General features: G+C 41.2%; 1 protein-coding gene across 13 annotated transcripts in view; it reads right to left on the reverse strand.

The window, feature by feature from the left end:
* The window catches only part of LOC109913001 (putative Polycomb group protein ASXL2), a 245,321-nt gene that overhangs the window by 19,255 nt on the left and 206,130 nt on the right, over window positions 1-19,936 (reverse strand). For all 13 annotated transcript variants that reach the window (XM_048596839.1, XM_048596836.1, XM_048596838.1 and 10 more), the window contains 2 exons: window positions 17,120-17,283; window positions 14,386-14,482 (listed from right to left, as the gene is read on the reverse strand). In XM_048596839.1, coding sequence (XP_048452796.1) covers window positions 14,386-14,482; window positions 17,120-17,283 — 261 coding nt within the window. The remainder of the gene's footprint in view (window positions 1-14,385; window positions 14,483-17,119; window positions 17,284-19,936) is intronic.

A 19,936-nucleotide genomic window follows, 5' to 3' on the forward strand; every position in this document is an offset into this window, starting at 1 on the left:
ACCAACCACAAACACACCCCACAGTTATTACAAAACTGACTTCTTTCACCTCTGCTCTCACGTCCTGAATGAAGGCAGAATCTTCACTCCCACCTCCTTCTCTCTGACATGGCATGGGGTCAGAATAATGACTGCCACTAACCTGCAGACAAACACAGCTGCAATTGGAGAAAATTTCATGCAAGCTCTCTGAAAATGGTGTCTTGAATCAACAGGCAAAATTATCTTCATTCCAATACTAAAGGCCTCTATGCCTCAAGTTATAGCCAGGTATTGATTCACTGGAAACAGGTGATGCTAAATTGGATGTGAACGGTGTTCCTTCAAGTTCCTGATATTTGAGATGTTTGAGATTTGTTGTCTGCTCTTGCTACAAGTAAAAACACTGCATCAGCTCAGACATCTGTTAAACCTTGCTAATTCCTATCGTCTGTTACAGTGCCTTTATATGTGTTTGATGCTCTACCACTGTCCCTCTTTTCAGATGCACCCCTACAGATCTAAAGGGAGGATATTAGTGAATTGGAGAGGGTTCAGAAAAGATTCACCAGGGAATGGAGGGTAAGAGTTATAAAGATAGGCTGGAGAGGCTGGGAATTTCTTCACCGGAACGTAGGAGGTTGAGGAGTGGCCTTATAGAGGTTTATAAAATAATGAGGGGCATCGATAAGGTGAATAGCAAGGGTCCTTTCCCTACGTTGGGACAGTTCAAAACTAAGGAGCATATTTTTAAGGTGAGAGCAGAAACATTTAAAAAGGATAAATGGGGGCAACTTTTTTTACACAGAGAGGGCTTCATGCGTGGAATGAACTGTTAGAGGAAATGGTGGATGCAGGTACAGTTAAAACATTTAAAATCATTTGGATAAGTACATGAACAGGAAAGGTTTGGAGGGATATGGGCCAAATGCAGGCAAGTGGAAATAGAGTGGTTTGGGGAATTTGGTTGGTTTGGACTAGTTGAACCAAAGGGTCTGTTTCCATGCCGTATGACTGTATCATCATATTAAGCTTCCAGCCTTTGTAGAGGGGCATTCTCCTCCACCTTCACCATACTTCTCTTGCTTCCTTTAGAACATGCAGCACCGAATGTTTCTGTTGTATCTGTATCATTGCCCCAGTTACTCAGGGAGCTGTATCTAGCCAGTGAGTGTGATATAGTGTAATTATTGGGGGTTGAATTTCTACTGTGTCCAGGTTACTGAGCATCTTGGATTGATTCCCTTCTTTGTTTCTGGTTCATGGGGTGGAAAAGCAATGGAGAAATGCCAATTTTCTTTACTCTTCTGAGAAAGTACCCTCGCGGTATGAATGCCAAAAAAGGGCCACCTTTTTATCAAATCTTTGTACATTGAATAAAAACCAAAAGAACTGCGGATGCTGTAATTCAGGAACAAAAACAAAGTTGCTGGAAAAGCTCAGCAGGTCTGGCAGCATCTGTGGAGGAGAAAACAGAGTTAACGTTTCGGGTCTGGTGGCCCTTCCTCAGATTAAAATTAAATATGAAAATAATTAATGAGAAAAATGTGTTCTCACACGAAAGTAGCGAAGCGGTCAACATGAAAACTTTATTTGATGAATTTAAAAAATCCAGAATGTGCTGCTTATCTGTTGAGCAGCTGATTAGCAGAAGATCCTCGCTGGTTACTCATTTCAAAAGCATAATTTTATAATTGTGACGGTCCATCCTCATTTAATCGAGGCTGGTGAGCAGTGGAAGCCAAACAGTTGTAGAATGTAGCTGGCCAAATTTGGGGCCATGAGTGTGGGTCAGCAAGGACACAGCCTTTTTTTAACAGGCCTGGTGGAGCATTGTACTTTTTGGGTCAGAAGTCTTAAAGCTAATCTCAACCTACAACAACATCTCATGCCTCACTGTTAATAATATCTGTGAAATGCATTTGAAACACATCTTTAGAGAGGATATGGATATTTTTAAGGTGTCTGACGAAATATATAAGCACATTAACTGGATCAGGAATTGTACATAATTCAAACACTCATCTCAGAAGAAACCCTTAAGTGCTCATCCAGTCTCAGCTGATTGATTTGTCATCTATAAAATCTTCCCATCTGCGAGGCAATACTTTGTGCTAAGAATTAGGGCAAGTTAGAAAAGTAACATTGATTTGAGGAAGTAAAAGGCAGGCAAGGTGAAACATGATGGTATGAAAAGCTCCTGGTTTTGCTTGTAGCTATGGCTATCATGTGATCTGTAGCCACAGTGACCTAATGACTGTTCTGCATTTTGCTGACAGATCACTGAAGCTTGCGTGTAAGCACGCTGTGGTAGATGTGATCCAATCATATTTAGGTTGACCCTCTTTCTGCTGCCCACTGCCTTGTCACCTAGAAGAGATCTCTGCAGCTTCTCAGCACTGATCAAGTGCCCAAAATACTGATATTTTTGTTTCTGAATTTCTCTCAAGAGTTCTCTTTACTCTTGCAACTTGTCTCGCAATCTGTAAATGCAATTTTTAGTCCAAGCTTAGCATCCACAGTTCAATGGCCTCTATTTCTTTCATTTATTTTTATTTAATGGCCAGGTATCCAATGTTTCAGGGTTTAAAAAGACAGTCATTTTTAATTAAAAATACCAACTAACATTTTTAAAATATAGTAGTCTTGTGATAACCATCATTTTGCCACCTGCACTTGATGGGAAAGAAGTGTTCTTAGGTTGCTGTGCTCTATTTATTTATTAATAAAGGCCAGTTAATAAATAAATAAACAGCACAGCAATATAAGAAATTCAAGGCTCAGATTCAGAAAGTTTGTCACTATGTATCCTTCAGGGGTATCCTGATGTAGAAGCAATCAGTAATAATCCCACAGAAACTGCTTCACAGCATTGGCTCCCCAGCCAAGGTCTGAATCACTGGATTCTCTCTCACTGAGAAGGATTGCTCCTGCAACAGTATAATCTTTGCCAACTTGGTAAAGCTGACCTGGCTCACAATGGCCTAATCTCAGCTCACTTCACATTGCTTGCATTTAACTGTAGCCAGTTGCTAGAACACATGGGCTTGTCAATTTGTTGACTTCAGCCTCTGGTTCCACTGCAACCTCTATTGCTGAAGGAAAGCCAACACTGGAGAACAACTGGAGCCATGAAAACCTGAGATAACAAAAGTGTGATCCTCCTGCATGACTGAACATCAGCATCTGTAATGCTGCTGTGAGAAATATTGATTAGAAATCAGACATTTTGCTGCGGGATGAGGATAAGTGAAAGGAAGTTGATCCCAAACTGCCATAAAATGCTTCAAGTTGGTGAATCAAAATGATAACGGAGGAGACTGGGAGCAAGACACCCACCATGATGGCCTAGGCAAGTAAGGAACTATTCATTACCTCACAGCATGAAGATATTTAAATAAATTAATTGGCCAACAGTCTGATGAACTGTTTCTCTGGCATGGACATTTCCACTATTCTCTTTGATCCTGAGAAGTGCCAAATGGTTCAGTAGTGCAATACTGTCCCTAAAACGCTCCAACATTCAAGATCCTTCTCTTCATTAAGAGCCTTCTCCAAACCTAAACTTTTGTTCATCCCTTTCCTTATGTTTATCACTGAAATATTTTCATAATTAGTATATGTTGTTGTACTATAAGCATTTATTATATCATATTTGAATCTCAACAGCTTATACCTAATAAGGAGTCTAAATTAGAACAAAACAAAAGAACAATTGATAAAGGGCTGTAAGGATGTGAATAGATTACCTACAGAAGTGACAGTATAAAAAGCCTTAATAGATTTAAGAAGTCACTATGTGAGCTCGTCAATAAATTGGATTCAGGGTTATCAAAAGTGTATCAATGGAATAAAGATAGCTTAAATGAACATTAGTATGTGAAGATGGACTAATCATAGCTCCTGAGTACTTAATGCAGGAATGCTGTAGTACATGTTCTACACAAGCATCCCAAACAGGTTTTACTGAATTTTCAATGATGAAAAAAATTACTTCAGTTATTTCGCAGGCAGACTACCCAAATACTGGATATTCCATGTAATCAATCTCTAAAAGTCTGAGGACAGGCTTTTCCATAAAATTACACAATTGTGTTACTTGCATATGCAACCAGCATAACATAAACAACTGCTAAGAAGCTATCCAGACAGAAAGAAAGAGAATTAACCAACTATAACTTCCTCATAATCCTGTCAAGCCAACAAAATTGTGACAGAATTGAAAATGTAATTAATTCGGATTGCAGTTGGCAACCTTAAGTCTAAACAATAATTCCTTTCCATGGTATTGGTGAAAAAAAATCATCAATTTGATTCCAGAAATTCTGTAAAACAAAGAGGAACTGTAGCTCATCAAAAGACAACAACAACCAGTGTTGAAATTACAAAATCATTTAAATAAAGTAAATTATTTTGGTGATGTGTAAATAAACTATCCTGCAGACAGCTCGTCAGTTAGATTCAATATACTGGAAACTGACATTTAGTATTTCACTGCCAAGTTGCACAATAGTCATATGACACAGGAAGTGGATAGTTTCTTCCTGCAAAAGTTTACAATTTGAAGATCCCAATTTTCAACAGAGGTTTCATTAAGTAAAAAGCTCAAGATAAACAAAGTTCCATAAATTCCTGTAGCTTGAAAAAACTCAATCACTTTTCTGCCAGAGGGGACCTGGAACAAAGCCTCAAGCTGGTTTGCTGGAATTTTACCCAACATGATTGGATCTTGAAATTCTGGCTGAAGGTTATCATGGACAGATGTTCCTGTTTCCACTTCAAGGAACTGTTGGGGAGAATTTGTGAACTTCCCTGAAAAATCCCTCCTTTTAAGTCTTTGAAAGACGTTAGTGAGATCAATACATTGCACGTGTCGCTTAGGGATCATCTGAAGACCCCAAATCTTTGCTGTGGGTTCACCCACAATGCCCTTAGGGAGGGAATTCCAGGATTTTGACCCAGCAACAGCGAAGGAACGGCGATATATTTCCAAGTCAGGATGGTGAGCGGCTTGGAGGGGAACTTGCAGGGTGGTTCTTCCATGTATAAGCTGCCCTTGTCCTTTCTAGATGGAAGTGGTTGTGGGTTTGGAAGGTGCTGTCTGAGGATCTTTGGTGAATTTCTGCAGTGCATCTTGTAGATGGTACACACTGCTGCTACTGAGTGTCGGTGGTGGAGGGAGGGGATGCTTGTGGATGTGGTGCCAATCAAGCGGCTGCTTTGTCCTGGACGGTGTGAAGCTTCTTGAGTGTTGTTGGGGCTGCACTCATCCAGGCAAGTGGGGAGTATTCCATCACACTCCTGACTTGTGCCTTGTAGATAGTGGACAGGCTGCGGGGAATCAGGAGGTGAGTAACTTGCTGCAGGGTTCCTAGCTTCTGACCTGCTCTTGTAACTATAGATCTTGCTAATCCATTCAGTTTTTGGTAATTGGTAACACCCCAGGAAGTTGACAATGGGGGAGTTAATCATGGTCATGCTGTCAAATGTCAGGGGGTGATGGTTACATTCCTTCTTGTCAGAGATATTCATTGTCTTACATTTGAGTGGCATTATTTGCCAATTGTCATCCCAATGCTGGATATTGGTCAGATCTTTTTGCATTTGGACATGGACTACTTCAGTATCTGAGGAGTTGTAAATAGTGCTGAACATTGTGCATCTGATCTTATGATGGAGGGAAAGTCATTAATGAAGCAGCTGGAGATGGTTCAGCATAGGACACTATCCTGAGGAACTCCTGCAGAGATGTCCTTAAGCTGAGATGACTGACCAACAATAACCAGCTTCCTGTATGACTCAACGCCAGGTTTCCCCAATTCCCATTCTATCCAGTATTGATTGAGGTTGTCATTAAGGGGACTGTTTTCCAATCATTGTAGCTCCAACAGGAGATGATGACTTTTTTTTAAAGAAAGAGATCTTTTCTTCAACTCATTTAGGCTTCAATCATTGAAGAGCAGGATTTGGAGTGCAGCTGCAGGTATTACCAGATCTAAGGATTGTGCTCAACTTGCAAATGACCATCAGCAATGCAACAAGTTTATCTTATACAAGAATTACATGAAAGATGGTCTTTAGTCCATGGCTTAGGTGTCTATGGTGTTATGATCCCAGCTGATAGTGACACTGGCCAAGACAAATCCCAGAGTGAAACACAGCTTGAAAGTCCCTAATTGTTCCAATAAATAATTCCTCATTATTTTTACAATTTGGTTACAGTCGTGATCAGACCCTGAACATATTCACTCCACGCCGCCAACGTATTTTCAAGAAAGAATATGCAACTATATCAAACAAAAGAATAAAAAGCTATTCATATGACGATTTTGAAAGCTTTTTTCTGAAACAGCAAAAATAAAGCAATCTAACCCATTTCCCCAGCAAACTCCATCACCAAACCCCAGTGAAGTTGTGGAAAATGAGGTGTTGTTCATTCTGTTTGTGTTGAGCTTCATTGGAATACTGAGGCAGGCCCAGGATGGGAATGTTAGCATCGGAGCAAGGTGGTTTATTGAGATGGCAAGCAACTGGAAGGTCTGGATCATTCCTACGGAATACGGTCTATTGTATTTGCTGCTCACAGTGTGGTCTCCTTTACATTGATGAGACCACATGCAGACAGTGTGTACACCTCTGCTCTTTCTGTAACCTTTCATATTTCTTCACATAAGCACCTTACAGTCTCTTGGACTCAACGTTGAGTTTTACAACTTCAGAGCATGATCTCTGCCCTCTAGTTTGATCACAACCCTGTCTTAGCTCAGTCTTATTTGTGCCTCAGCACAGCAGACCTATTTTCTCTTTAACACAAAGAGAATTTATACTTATTTTGCCTCCCAAACCTCCTTTTCCACCATTAGCACTCCCATTGTCTTTTGCTATGGGCACCCCCACCATCTCCTCCATCGTTCCTCCCAAGTCAGCAGTGTAAAAACACCGTTTTCCAGCTCCTTTCAGTCCATACTGGATTCAAAACATTAACTCTGTTTCTTTCTCCACAGAGCTGTCAGACCTGCTGAGTTTCTCTAGCACTCTGTTTTTATTACTAAAAATGTATTTCCAGTACACAAAGACCTCCACAAGCTCCCTGCCCTTTTGTCGGTATATCTTTTTTCTTCTGAACGTAACTGGCTGGTGGCCCCTGACCATTTGTTCCTCTGCTGGTTACAGTGCTCATCACTATAAATATTCAGCAATTAGCTATCGAGGCAGCTTGCTAGTCATTAACTAAAGTTACATGTTTTCTTCAAAATTATATTTGAACTCACAGTTGTTAAATCACTTTTTGACCCCTTTAAAAAAGTCCCCTTCATGGAACTAAACCCAAAGACATGTTTATTTCCGCTTTAGAATCCAAATTTGCAAATGATAATAACATTATAAATCTTTATCACAGTAGCTTATTGATAGATTTGTGATATTTTCAAGTAATGTCTCAAATATAGTATATAACTTGTGTAAGGGACCACATATATTTCTTTTTAAGACTATAAACTGAAATGGAAGTGAAGCACTGGTTAACAGCTGAAATGCGTTTTGAAGCAATGGAGTTGCTTTGAGACAGAATGGAAACAAGAGCCTTAAAATTAAGGAAACGTTGCCTGGCAACAGCCCCTGAATTGGTTGAGCAGCAGTTTGTTACAAATCTGTAAGTACAGGGTAGCCTGGTCCTCCAGAGCCAGCAAACTGAAAGTACCTCTCTATCCCCTTCTCCTGGTAGGAGTGAAAAGCCAAAACAAAAAAAACAAGAAAGCTTAAAAGAAAGCATTCTAACAAGGCCTAGGTCCACCAGTCCTGCAAAACCTGGCAATGAGTAAGAAAGATTTTGTGTGGTCAGACTCCTCATGTCGTGGGCCACTTTAGTAACGGTGAAGACCTTTTAGGAACCCTAGGAATACCAAAACTCTGCAGACTGTGTCAGAATTGGATCTTCACATAAAAGCCATCATATTTACTGAAATGTAGGGGAGAAGATGGGACTTAGCCTCAAGATTCGAAAGACCAAAGCTCTTTATCAGCAACCTCCAAATGCACATGCCTCAGCCCTATTTGAATTCATAACAAGTGGGGTGGAAATGTGTAACATACCCAGTACCATGGTTGTTACCTTTCATGGAAAGGTCAATATAGAGGAAATAAATCCAGCATCACTCAAGATCTGTTGGGTGTAGCCTTTGGCCAGCTGAGGAAGCATTGTGAACGTCTAAACTGAAACCAAATTCATGGTCTACCATGTGGTCATGGCCCTGACTTCTAGAACAAGGCTGAAGTAGAGATGGCAATGTATGGGAGAATCACTGAAGTCATACCAACAATGCTGCCTGTCGAAGGTCATGCATGTTAAGCGAAGGGCAGGCACACCAACTGTGCCCTCTCACAAAACGGCCACGATGAGCACAAAGCTATGATCATCTGCCTTCAGCTCAGCTAGGTTGGTCATATCGGTCTAGTGGCAGCTGCCAGGCTCACAAAGGAGGTGTCTTCTGTCAGCTCAGCCTGGGCATACGCACCAGAGAGGGCCAAAGGCAGTACCTACAAGGATGTGCTGCTGGAAGTCAATGTGAAGAAAATGTGAAACAAAAACAGGAATTGCTGGAGAAATTGAGCAGGTCTGGCAGCATCTGTGGAGAGAAAACAGAGTTAACATTTCGAGTGCAGTGACCCTTCTTCAGAACAGAAGAAAATGCGACAGTGACACTAAATCCTGAGACAACATCACCCTGGATTGAACCATGTGGAGCCAGAGTCTATGGGAAGGATCCTAACATTTTGAGATGCAATAAAATGACAAAATGAAGAAACGCAAGAGCAGTGAGCAAGTTACAGCCCAAACTAAGACACAACCTAAAATCCCTCATGACAACAATGAAGTATAAAATATAACATTTGTCAATCCCAAATTGTACACAAGAGATACAGACAATAACAACAAAAAGATATGGGAAATGAAAGTCAACTTCCAAAATCGGTCATTATGTTCTCAAATTGTGCATTCTGCTAAATTCTGCTAACCCTATTAGTGTCAGCAGAGGGTTTATGTTAAAAATATCTCCCAGTTCTTCACTTCGTTAAGGCATTTAACGAGTTAATACTATGCTCGTTTCCAAGATTGATGTCAGTGGCAGCTTTTTAGCTGCAGGTTTGGAAAGCAGCAAGAGGACAGGATGGGTTAGGTGAGCAGTGCTTGATAAGGAGGTTAAGGGAAGTGAGACTTTGATACAGTATTGAGGTGAGGTGGTGTCAGACATACGTAACTCAAGATCAAACTTCTCAGATGCTGGGTTCGGAGGTGGTCTGACAGACTGGTTTGAGCATGCGGTGAATGAGAAATAGAAAACCCTAGAAATAACCAGCAATGCATTTTCATAATATGCCACAGATTTGTTTAAAGTGCTAAATTTTCTTGTGTGGCCAGTTAACATGCAATAACTTAAAGTCCAGCCTAAGCAGTGAGGTGTCGTTTGCAGCATAGCTGAGAGGGAATATGGCTGTGCACAAACAGAATTAATAGATGGAATTTAATGCAAACATGACTGGGCCAGTCTAGTAGCTGGAGTGGGAAACACAGCAAGGCCATCTTGGGGCCTTGCAACCTGATTTAAATGCTAGTCAGGCATTGATCTGCTTGGTAATGGGGTCCTCATTGTGTTTGGAGCACATACCTCACTCCCTTGAGCTGCTTGTCTCTCAGAGGTGGCAGCTCACTGATGGTGGTAGTGCCACTGAGAGTGGTGGTCATTGCTGGTACTGCAGGAGACCCAGGCTGTTGGCTGACTCACTCTGGCCAGTGATATGGGGACGGTGCCGGGGTGGGGGCATGATCTTCATCCATGTGCAGTCCTCATCTCCGAGGCCCTCATTTATTTTTCTCTGGCTGTAGATGTCTTTGACTTGCTCCCATCCTGAAATAATCCTGAAATAAACTGGGGGGGTGGAAGCTTTGGGAGTGGGAAGGTGATGGGAATTCCATCTTGCACATTCCAATGCAATGACCTCACATCAGAACGAATGAAGGGTCATCAACCTGAAACATTAACTTTGTTTTCCTCTGAAATGCTGCCAAACCCGCTGAGTATTTCCTGAGTAATTTTTTTTTAAGATTTCCAGCATCAGTAATGATTTGCTTTGTTGTTAATGGATGGTAGAGGCTACACATGTAACACTTGAGTTGGGGACAAAGTTGGAATGAACAGCTGGCAGCGAGGAGTGGGCAATTCAAGAAAATTTCCTGGAGAAGCCAGGAGTCACAGCTATTAGTATCATGTTATCTATTCTTACCAGTTGACCTGATTAATTTCCTCTAAGTAGGGAACAGAGTAGCAATGTTGCACCATCGAGCAGGGATATGCAGCTAGCTTCTAGCTATTGTCGGAGCTGCATCAAAAGGATTAAGAAAACTCAAAGAAACAGTATTGTAACAGAAGTTATTGATGATAGAGTATGACAGGCCAAAGTGCAGCTGAAAAGTATCACACCAAAAGTGGGTGTATACTACATTCAACATATCGCAGATTGTGATTCAGAAAAGGCAGATCCTTTGTAGGACACTGTAGCACCAACTCTGAGGCAAGTAAACAAAAGCAATCTTACAGTGTTGTTCGTCACTGATCGAAGTGCCACATTTAGAGTCGGGAGGAACAAGAGACATTCCTGCTTCAATATTAGCCCTGGATTTCAGTGAACCATAGACGCTACAGTGTTAACGACGAGACCATAAGGTACAGTAGCAGAATTAGGCCATTCACCCATCCAGGAATTTATGTTTGTTCATGTTTTTGCAAGCGAGCATGCGCACTGCTCATTACCTTTGAAGCAGTAAACATTACGGAGACGGTTTATCAGCATTAGCAATCACCTCACAGGAAACAGTTTTAAAAATTATCACTGATCAAAACCAGTAACTTTTCATTACTGTATAAATTCTGCTTAGCAATATTCACTCAACATTACTGGGAATAATCTATTTGAAATGGGCATTACACAAGCTGGATACTGCTATATGAATCTGTAAAATGTATAGCAACGTTATCAGTAAACCACAGGAAAAGTCTCTGCAATTCATTGCTGAATAATCACACCATTAGCAACAGAGAAACAGGACATAAATAGCAGCTCATATTTATAACACTATGTCCGCACAAAGCAGGCGAAGATGAGTTTGAAACCAAGCCTGATTAACATAAAAAATTCTCCACTCTCACTGCGCAGGCCACTAAACACTTTACATGTAAACGAATCACTGCATTTCAGGGGAATTACAACTCAAGCAGCCTGATGTTCAGAAACATGCACTCGGTGGTAATAAAGTTGAAATGGCCTGGCCTCGTGGCTGAGCACAGATCAACCAGTGTCTCATAGAAACAATAAGCTTCAAAACCAAATTGAAAGGAGTGGTCAGGATAAACAGAACTTTATAATCTGAACGTCAGTTAAAGTTGTTACAGGCTGTAACTAGCAGGGTTGCCAAGGCAGCCCCTCTATGATATTATACTAATGAACTGCAACAGAAAGTGGCAGTTCAAAGTTTCTGGCCAATTTGTCCACATACTTATTTCTCAATTTAACCTGAATAACTGATGGTTGGGAGAAACAAACAATTTCCTCACAAACAGTGGGAGAGAGAAACTTAAAATGTGGAAATAACCCAAGCTTCCCTTAAACACTTGTGAGCGGTTGGCTAGAGGGGTTAGTGAACTTTGGTAACCTCCTACCCTCTCAGTAACATCCATCTCATGTGAAACTGGAAAGTACATTGTAAATGAAGAAAAAGAATGTGAAATTAATGTTGATTAATTCAGATTTACACCTAACAGAATTGGAAGGATATTCATTACAGATCCTTCAGACTGACTGCAACTTGCATCTTGGTCTCGATTTCAATTAAAACGTTATGTAAAATATATTTCTGAAAAAGCACTGTCCCTAACAGGTTACACTTGTTGGTGAAGAATGACCACAAATAAGTTGCTGAACAGAAAGAAGGAACATGAGAAAACAGACTGCTGAATAAATTCTGCAGGGAATGTGACCACAGACCTCCTTACAGCCCACAGCAACCCCGTCACCCACTCTTCCATCATCCACCCCAACCTCACCCACTCCCCCACACACTCCAACACCTCCCCAACCCATCTCTTCCTCACTCACCTGCCCATCACTGTCAAGGACCAAAGAGAAATCTAGCCTCCAATTTTTTTCCTGTATTTCTTATTCCATGGGATGTGGGCATTGCTGACTAAGCCATTACCTGTTGCCCATCCTGGAGTGCCACTGAGAAGCTGGTGTGAAGCTTAAACTGCTGTGATCCATGTGTCTTTGGGAACACTGCAGTGCTGTTAGAATGGTGGGGTTCCAGGATTCTGATCCAGCGACAGTAAAGTAGCAGCAATATCATTCCAAGTCAAGATTGTTGATAGTAAGCTGGGCTAGAACTAAATGCTAAATAGGCAAGAACGGGAACTGAGTAGTGGGAAACGGCAGCAACTCATACAAAACAGGAGCTGGAGCAGTGAGGAAATGTAACAAACATGGAGGAAGGCGCTCATGCTCTGAAACTGTTAAACTCAATGTTGAGTCCTGAAAGCTGTGAGGTATCTCGGCAGAATACAAGGTGTCGTTACCCCAGATGGCATTGAGCTTTGCTGGAACACTGAAGCAAGGCTGAGACAGCAATGCTGGCATGGTGACGTGTTGAAGCTCCCGGTCAGTTTCACTCTACCCTCCCTCCTCCACCATTGTCAGCATATTACCATTAATTCCCAGTTGGTTTCATTTCTGACGAAAGGTCACTGGACTCGAAACGTTAACTGCTTTTTTCTCTCCACAGTTGCAGCCAGACTTTCTGAGTTTCCCCAGCAATTTCTGTTTTTGTTTCAGATTTCCAGCATCTACAATTCTTTGTTTTCCTGTCGATGGTACACACTGCTGGTAATGTGCATTGGTGAAGGGACAGGAAACTGAAGATGGTGGACGTGGTGCTAACCAAGCAGGCTATTCTTTCCTGGATGCTGTTAAATGTTGTTGAAGCTGCACCCATGCAGGAAAAATCAAGAGTATTTCATCACACTCCTGACTTGTAGATAGTGGAAAAGCTTTGGGGGGAGTCCGGCAGAGTGTTATTCACCATAGAATTCTCAGTCTCTGACCTATTTTCATGGCCAGAGTACTCGTATGGCTGGAAACAGTTCAGTTTCTGGTCAATGATAACCTCCAGCATGATGATAGTGGATGGCAATGTCACTGAATGTGAATGTGCAGCCACACAAGCAAATAATTAAACAGATGTCAGATATGGACTGGGTGCTGAGGTGAAATGCAATGAAATCTTATTTTTGACACTTTACAGGTCAAAAAGATATTAATCTTGACTGAGCTGAATTGTAATGAATACTGGGAAGGTGAAGTGTGGTATCTTGGAGCAGTATCTTAACATTGGGTTTCACATCCACTCAGTATTACATCACACTGAAGTATAGCAAAGTATATAAAAATGTTAAAATACAGAAGAAACGAGATGTGATCCATTATCATAAAGCTACAAGAACAGCACATGGACATTAATGAGCCTAAACTGAATTGCTGTTTCTTTCTTCCATTACTATTTGAAAATGTTACTTCTTTCCACTTCCACTCTCTCTAAGCATACAGCAGCCTCACAGAACATCACTCAGTACCATTCTGTCACAACTGGATAGGGTCCTGGGTCTCTCCCTGAATCCACAATGGGCAACTGTTTCATTTCCCTTTGGAACCTTGTCAAACTCATTCACTTAAAACAAAAAGCACTCATATCCCGATTCTCACAGAGAAGGGCCTCTGTCTTGTGATACCACATCTAACTTCCAATGTTCCCAATTATTTCACATTTTATGTTGAATAAAATTATTTCATATAGCTCTCTCGGATTAAAGGAATAAAGCTCGGTTTTCATTCTGTGTGACACATAATACATGGATGTGAGATTGAGAAGATTTTGCAGAGGCGGCTATTACAATAGACTGTGTACTCACTCACCGTAAACATGTGATGGAGTATGCAACAGGTTTCTCTGCAAAGCTGAAGTTCACATACCAGGCATTGTTCTCAAAACTTTTGTTATTACATAAACACTAATATTTCAAAAATTTATCCTAAATATGATACAAGTACATCACATAATGATTCGAAACAAAAACAGAAATTGCTGGTTTCAGATCTCCAGCATCCACAGTTCTTTGTTTTATGTTAACATATTGAATAGATCTATGGTGATGCTTATAACTTACTCCCAGCTGCGTTAAATAGTTGCTAACAAATTTGAATTTTAATGGATAACCACTGTATTGTCTTTTTTTTAGGTGGAGGAATTCTAGTTGTACACTCGAATTATATAGTATTTGTTTGTAACTGGCATTGGTTCCTTACCTTCTGATAAGCGTTCCTTCCAACCCTGGGCTGCAGAAGTAAAGAATTCATTATTGAGTGCTGAGGTGCTCAAACGCATCAAACCATCTGTACCCACCTGTGAGAAAAATTCAAATACACCATTGCTCCAAAAGCATTGCAAAGGTAGCCACATGAACATTTGAGAAACAGCCTTGGTGTACAAATATTACATTTATCCAGGACAGGTACAACATTAAGGACAGAAGAGGTGAAAGTTGACTTTGATGGCAACATAAAACAGCCAACAGCAAATTGTCCATCTACGTCCTACCCTTCCTGATTTTACTTTCTGTTTACTTCAAAAGGGAGACAGACAATCAGGCAGGATCTAAAACATTGAGTCAATTGAATAACCGTTTCATTATACTGCTACCAAAGTCAAATTTCACCCCCATAATGCTTCCTTTCAATTTACATTTTCAAACCACAAATGAGGTTTTCCCAATCATCAGGCTCCTCCACAGTTGCCAGATGTAAAATAATACACATTTAACCTACTGATTCTAACTGACACCTTAAAAATCGACCAGACATGTTGCTTGATGAACTTGGTGTAACCAGACGGCTCATTTGAGAATTAAACCCACAAACCCATTTTCTTTTCAATGTAACTAAACATTGAGCTGGAAGGAGCAGGATTGTCATTTTGTCCCCATACTCAGACTGCAGGCCTGCTGCTGATGACCTGTGCTCAGCCCTGACCATACACCTCTCCCTAGAGCTCACAGGCATCATGAGTTGCCCATGGTGGTTGAGGAAAACCCAGCAAGTAGGGTAGGAAGCTGCAGTTCACCAGAATATTGCTGATATTGCCAGTGTTAAGTTTTGAAGAGCCTTTGCTCAATGTGACTGTTTTAGGGCTGGAAAGAACTTCAGAACTTACCTGCATCCTGCATTTTCCTTGCAGCTATTGGTGCTTTTGCTGCGAGTATGGTTAGTACGTCTTTTGAAAGGGGGAAATAAAATTTACAAAGGGTGAGGAGTCCTGGGACAAAGCATAGCACAGGTGGGGTCTGTGACTTTCGTTTGAATTGTTCCTTTCTCCCTTCTCAGATCTAACAGGTCCAGTATGTCTTGTACGTTTTCTTTTCAGACTTTATTTTATTTTAGCCACATCTATAACAATGCTTACTTCCTTTTCTATTTCTTTTGCTTTGGATGAACATGGACTTTTCTTGACCCCAATATTTACATATGGTCTTGTCCTCTCGATACACCTGTAGGAAGAGCACGGTGGCTCAGTCGTTAGCACTGCTGCCTCACAGTGCCAGGGACCTATCTTTGATTCTGGCCTCGAGCGACAGTCTGTGTGGAGTTTGCATGTTCTCCCAGTGTCTGCGTGGGTTTCCTCCGGGTGCTCTGGTTTCCTTCCACAGTCCAAAGATGTGCAGGCTGGGTGGACTGGTCATGCTAAATTACCCATAATGTCCAGGGATTAGCCCTGGGAAATGTGGGGTTACAGGGATTGGGTGGGTCTGGATGGGATGCTTTTCAGAGTTAGTTTGGGCTCGATGGGCCAATTGGCCTGCTTCCACACTGTAGGGATTCTAAGATACCCCCATTATTTCATCAATTTTCTTTTATATCACTTAATGCTTGCTTCATTAACAGTTTACAACATTTAACTCATTTAACACAAACACCCAGGGAGGGGTCACCTGGGGGAGGGTGGCATCAATCTGTTGATTCTGGTGCTCCATGACACGTTTTTCTCTTTTCGCAGATTCCTTAGTTGTCACTCTGATGATAGGTCTCCATCCAAAAAATCAGCTCTATCTTTGTAACTATGGACACACTTTGTATTTAAAGTATTTTCTGTGTTTCTTTCTATGGCCTGGCACCTGTAGTGTCTTGCTCATGCCCAAATTAAATCTGGTACAAATTCTGAAATATGGCACAGCTGCCAACATTTTCCATTTGCCTTGTTTGTATCCAAATCTGGAAGACCAATATCAAAACCCAGTGGTCAAATTTGCATATCTCCTTTTTCTGCTCAATTTATGGAGACAGGGAATTTAATTATCTAGGTTACTGGGTTGCCTCTGGGGTTAGTACTGTTACCCAAGTGGAGTAAAACAAGCTCAGTGCAATTGGGTATCTACATTTTGAAGTCAGTGCATCTTTGCACAGCCATTACTTGCTGCTTGAAACATACTAAAGTGGACAATGTATACCTGTTTCCTGGTATTATGCAACTTGCCTTGAGAAGGCACATTACATCGAGTGTAGAACCAATAAAGCCTACTAGACCCTCACTGTCCTCTCTTTCACAAAGAACCAGCAACAAAGACACTCAGGTCAAGGGGCAACTTTTTATCTATTGTCCAGCCTCTTACGTACTTACATTACCCTTTGGATACCACATCAAATTACTCATAGGAATCACTCCCACCAGCCACATACTGTTTCAGTCCCCTCCGATCGGCAGTCAGGCTCTAAATATCCCTTGTACAGAATTGGGTTTACAGATAAATAAATCCTGTTGTCTAAGAGTGCAGAGAGGCATCCCAAATGGTGTAACATCTCTAAGAATGCCATCTACCACCAACACTGTTCAGATGGGAAGGTCTGAGGTTCTACACTTCTTCAGCCACAGCATGGGGACAACAGTGCCGAAGGAATGTGTAATGACACAAGAGAAGAGAACAAACTAGTTATTCATGTAGGTGCCGGCATTTGACAGAAACAATGATAAGATGGACCACATACAGACCTGTCTGTCCACCTCAGGAAGCAGGAGAAGCAATCGTTGCTGGTACTCTCCAGGGAAAACAGAAAAGGTGTGCTTATTTATAAGAGCCCGTAGATTTGTGTTTACGAGTATGGAGTCTGGTGTCTCCACATCAATGTCAGTGGCTTTTGTCCTTTTCAGCTGTCCTAAAAAGTAATCAAAAAAGGATCATTTATTTATTACAATAACATGCTCAGACTATCCTCAATTCCCTTACATCAATGAAATGTACTATTTTAGAATTTCAGAATACTAGTCTAAAGCTTTCAAAGGTTAATAATCTGAATGCAAGTTTAAGTCATGGCCCTACTTTATAAATTCCTACCTTTGGCCAGCCTCATTTACCATGATTTTACAGCTGTTAAAGCTTACAGATGACTTCACGCATTAGACTTTTCAAGCAGGCAAGGAAGTGGGCATTTATCACAACTCTGTACCAATAATCAAAAACGCTAATGGAATGCTGGACTTTACAGCTAGAGGAACTGGAGTACAAGGACACAGAAGTTATACAAAACCCTAGTGAGACCCCACTTGGAGTGCTGTGAGCAGATCTGGGCACCACACCTTACCAAGGATATATTGGCCTTGGAGGGAATACAATGTAGGTTTACAAGAATGATATCTGGAATTCAGGGTTAAATAATGAGGAGCAATTATACAAATTAGGCCTATTTCTTCTTCCAAAGTGCATCACCTTGCACTTATCAGGATTAAGTACCATTTGTCACTGGTCTGCCCATCTGGCCAACCCATCCATATCTTCCTGTAACCTACAACCATTGTCTTCGCTATTAACCACTCTACCAATCTTGGCACCATCTGCAAACTTGCTTAACATTCCCCCACACTTTAATCTATATTATTTATGTATATAACAACCAATAAGGATCCCAGCACGATCCTTCTGGTACACTCTTGGACACCAGCTTCCAGTCACTTAAACAGCCTTCCACCTCTACCCTTTTGTGTCCTATTACTGAGCCAGTTTCTGATCCATCTCACCAATTTCCCTCAATTCCATGTGCTTTAACCTTAACAATCACTCTCCCATGGGGGAGCTTGTCAAAAGCTTTGCTAAAATCCATATAAACCACATCAACTGAACTTCCCTCATCCACACGCTTCTCACATTTTCAAAAAATTCCAACAAATTTGTTAGGCATGACCTCCCTGTGACAAAGCCATGCTGACTATCCCTAATTAACTCATGCCTTTCCAATTGGGTACTAATTCGCTCCTTCAGAATTTTCTCCAAGAATTTCCCTACCATTGACGTGACACTCGCTGGTCTGTAATTTCCTGGTTCATCTCTTCCTCCAAAAAAGTGGAACCACATCAGCCTTCCTCCAGTCTCTGGCATTTCCCCCACAGCCAGAGATTATTAAAAATTTGTGGTATAGTCCCTGCAATTTCCTGCCTCACCTCCCACAGCAGCCTGGGATGTAATTCATCCAGGCCAGGGGTTTTGTCTGTTTGTAAGCCTGACAGAGCCTCCAATACCTCTCCATTTCCTATGTCACATAGTGCAAGTTCCTCACAGTCCCTTTTTCTGAATTCCGTACCTACATTTTCCTTTTCCAGAGTGAAGATTGAGGAGAAGTATTCATTCAACACCCTTCCAATATCCTGTGGCTTCATGCACAGATTACCCCCTTGGTCCCTAATAGGATCTATTCTTTCACTGGTTAACCTCTTCCCTTTAATGTATTTTAAAAAATGTCTTATGATTCTCCTTGATCCTGCTCGTAAGTCCTTGTTCATGATCCCTTTTTGCTCTTCTAATTGCTTTCTTAAGTCCCCTCCCGCACTTCCTATATTCCTCTAGGGCTGCAGCTAAATTCCTCTCTTTGATTTGCTAAAAGCCCTTCTCTTCTTGGTTATCCAGTCTCGGAAAGTTCAGGACATTGAGGGTTCCCTGAACTTATTGCTCTTATATTTCCCTTTAAAGGGTAAATGTTGGACCCGTACTCTTCCCCCAGCTCCTTTTTGAATGCACCCAGCCCCCATTGCTCTGCTGTAGACTTACCTGCAAGGAGCTGTTCCCAGTCTACTGTGGCCAGTTCCTGCTTTGTTTTAATAAAATCTGCCTTCGCTCAATCCAAAGCTGTCTTTTGCAGGCCATCATTTTCGTCGCCCAGAACAAATTTGAACCGTACCGTGTTGTGGTCACTATCAACTAAATGTTCCCCCACTGCCACATCGGACACTTGTCCAGCTTCTTTCCCCAGCACAAGATCCAGCATTGCACTGTCCCTTGTTGGGCTTCTACATATTGATACAAAACAAACTCCTCTGGATACATTTCAAGAAATCTGCCCCTTCTAAACTTGTAATGCTAAGACCATCGCAACTTACGTTGGGAAAGTTGATAACCCTAGTATAATTAACCAATTACTACCATTACACATCTCTCTGACTAGCTACATATTTGTTCCTCTATTTCCCGCTGACTCTTTGGGGGCCTATAATACATTCCCAGTAAAGTAGCTGCCCCCCTTAACATCCCTAAGCTCTATCCACAAAGCCTTGTTTAAGGACCCTTCCCAAGGTCCCCATAGCCCTGTGAGTTCACTTACTTTTGAGGCAAACACAAAGATTTAATTTGACAAACATGGTTTAGAAACCAAAACTTTCCAGTGTTTTTGAAACATGAAAGTTGGCATTTGATGCTCATGTTTCACATAACATACAATTACCCTTTGAGTATCTAGCAAAATGGTGGAAATAATTAAGCTTAAAACAAAATTCTAAGTATGAATAGATTTTACTTAGAGTTCTATGTATTCTTGTGCAAAA

The sequence above is a fragment of the Rhincodon typus genome, chromosome 5, assembly GCF_021869965.1.
Source record: "Rhincodon typus isolate 14 chromosome 5, sRhiTyp1.1, whole genome shotgun sequence".
NCBI classification, from domain to species: domain Eukaryota; kingdom Metazoa; phylum Chordata; class Chondrichthyes; order Orectolobiformes; family Rhincodontidae; genus Rhincodon; species Rhincodon typus.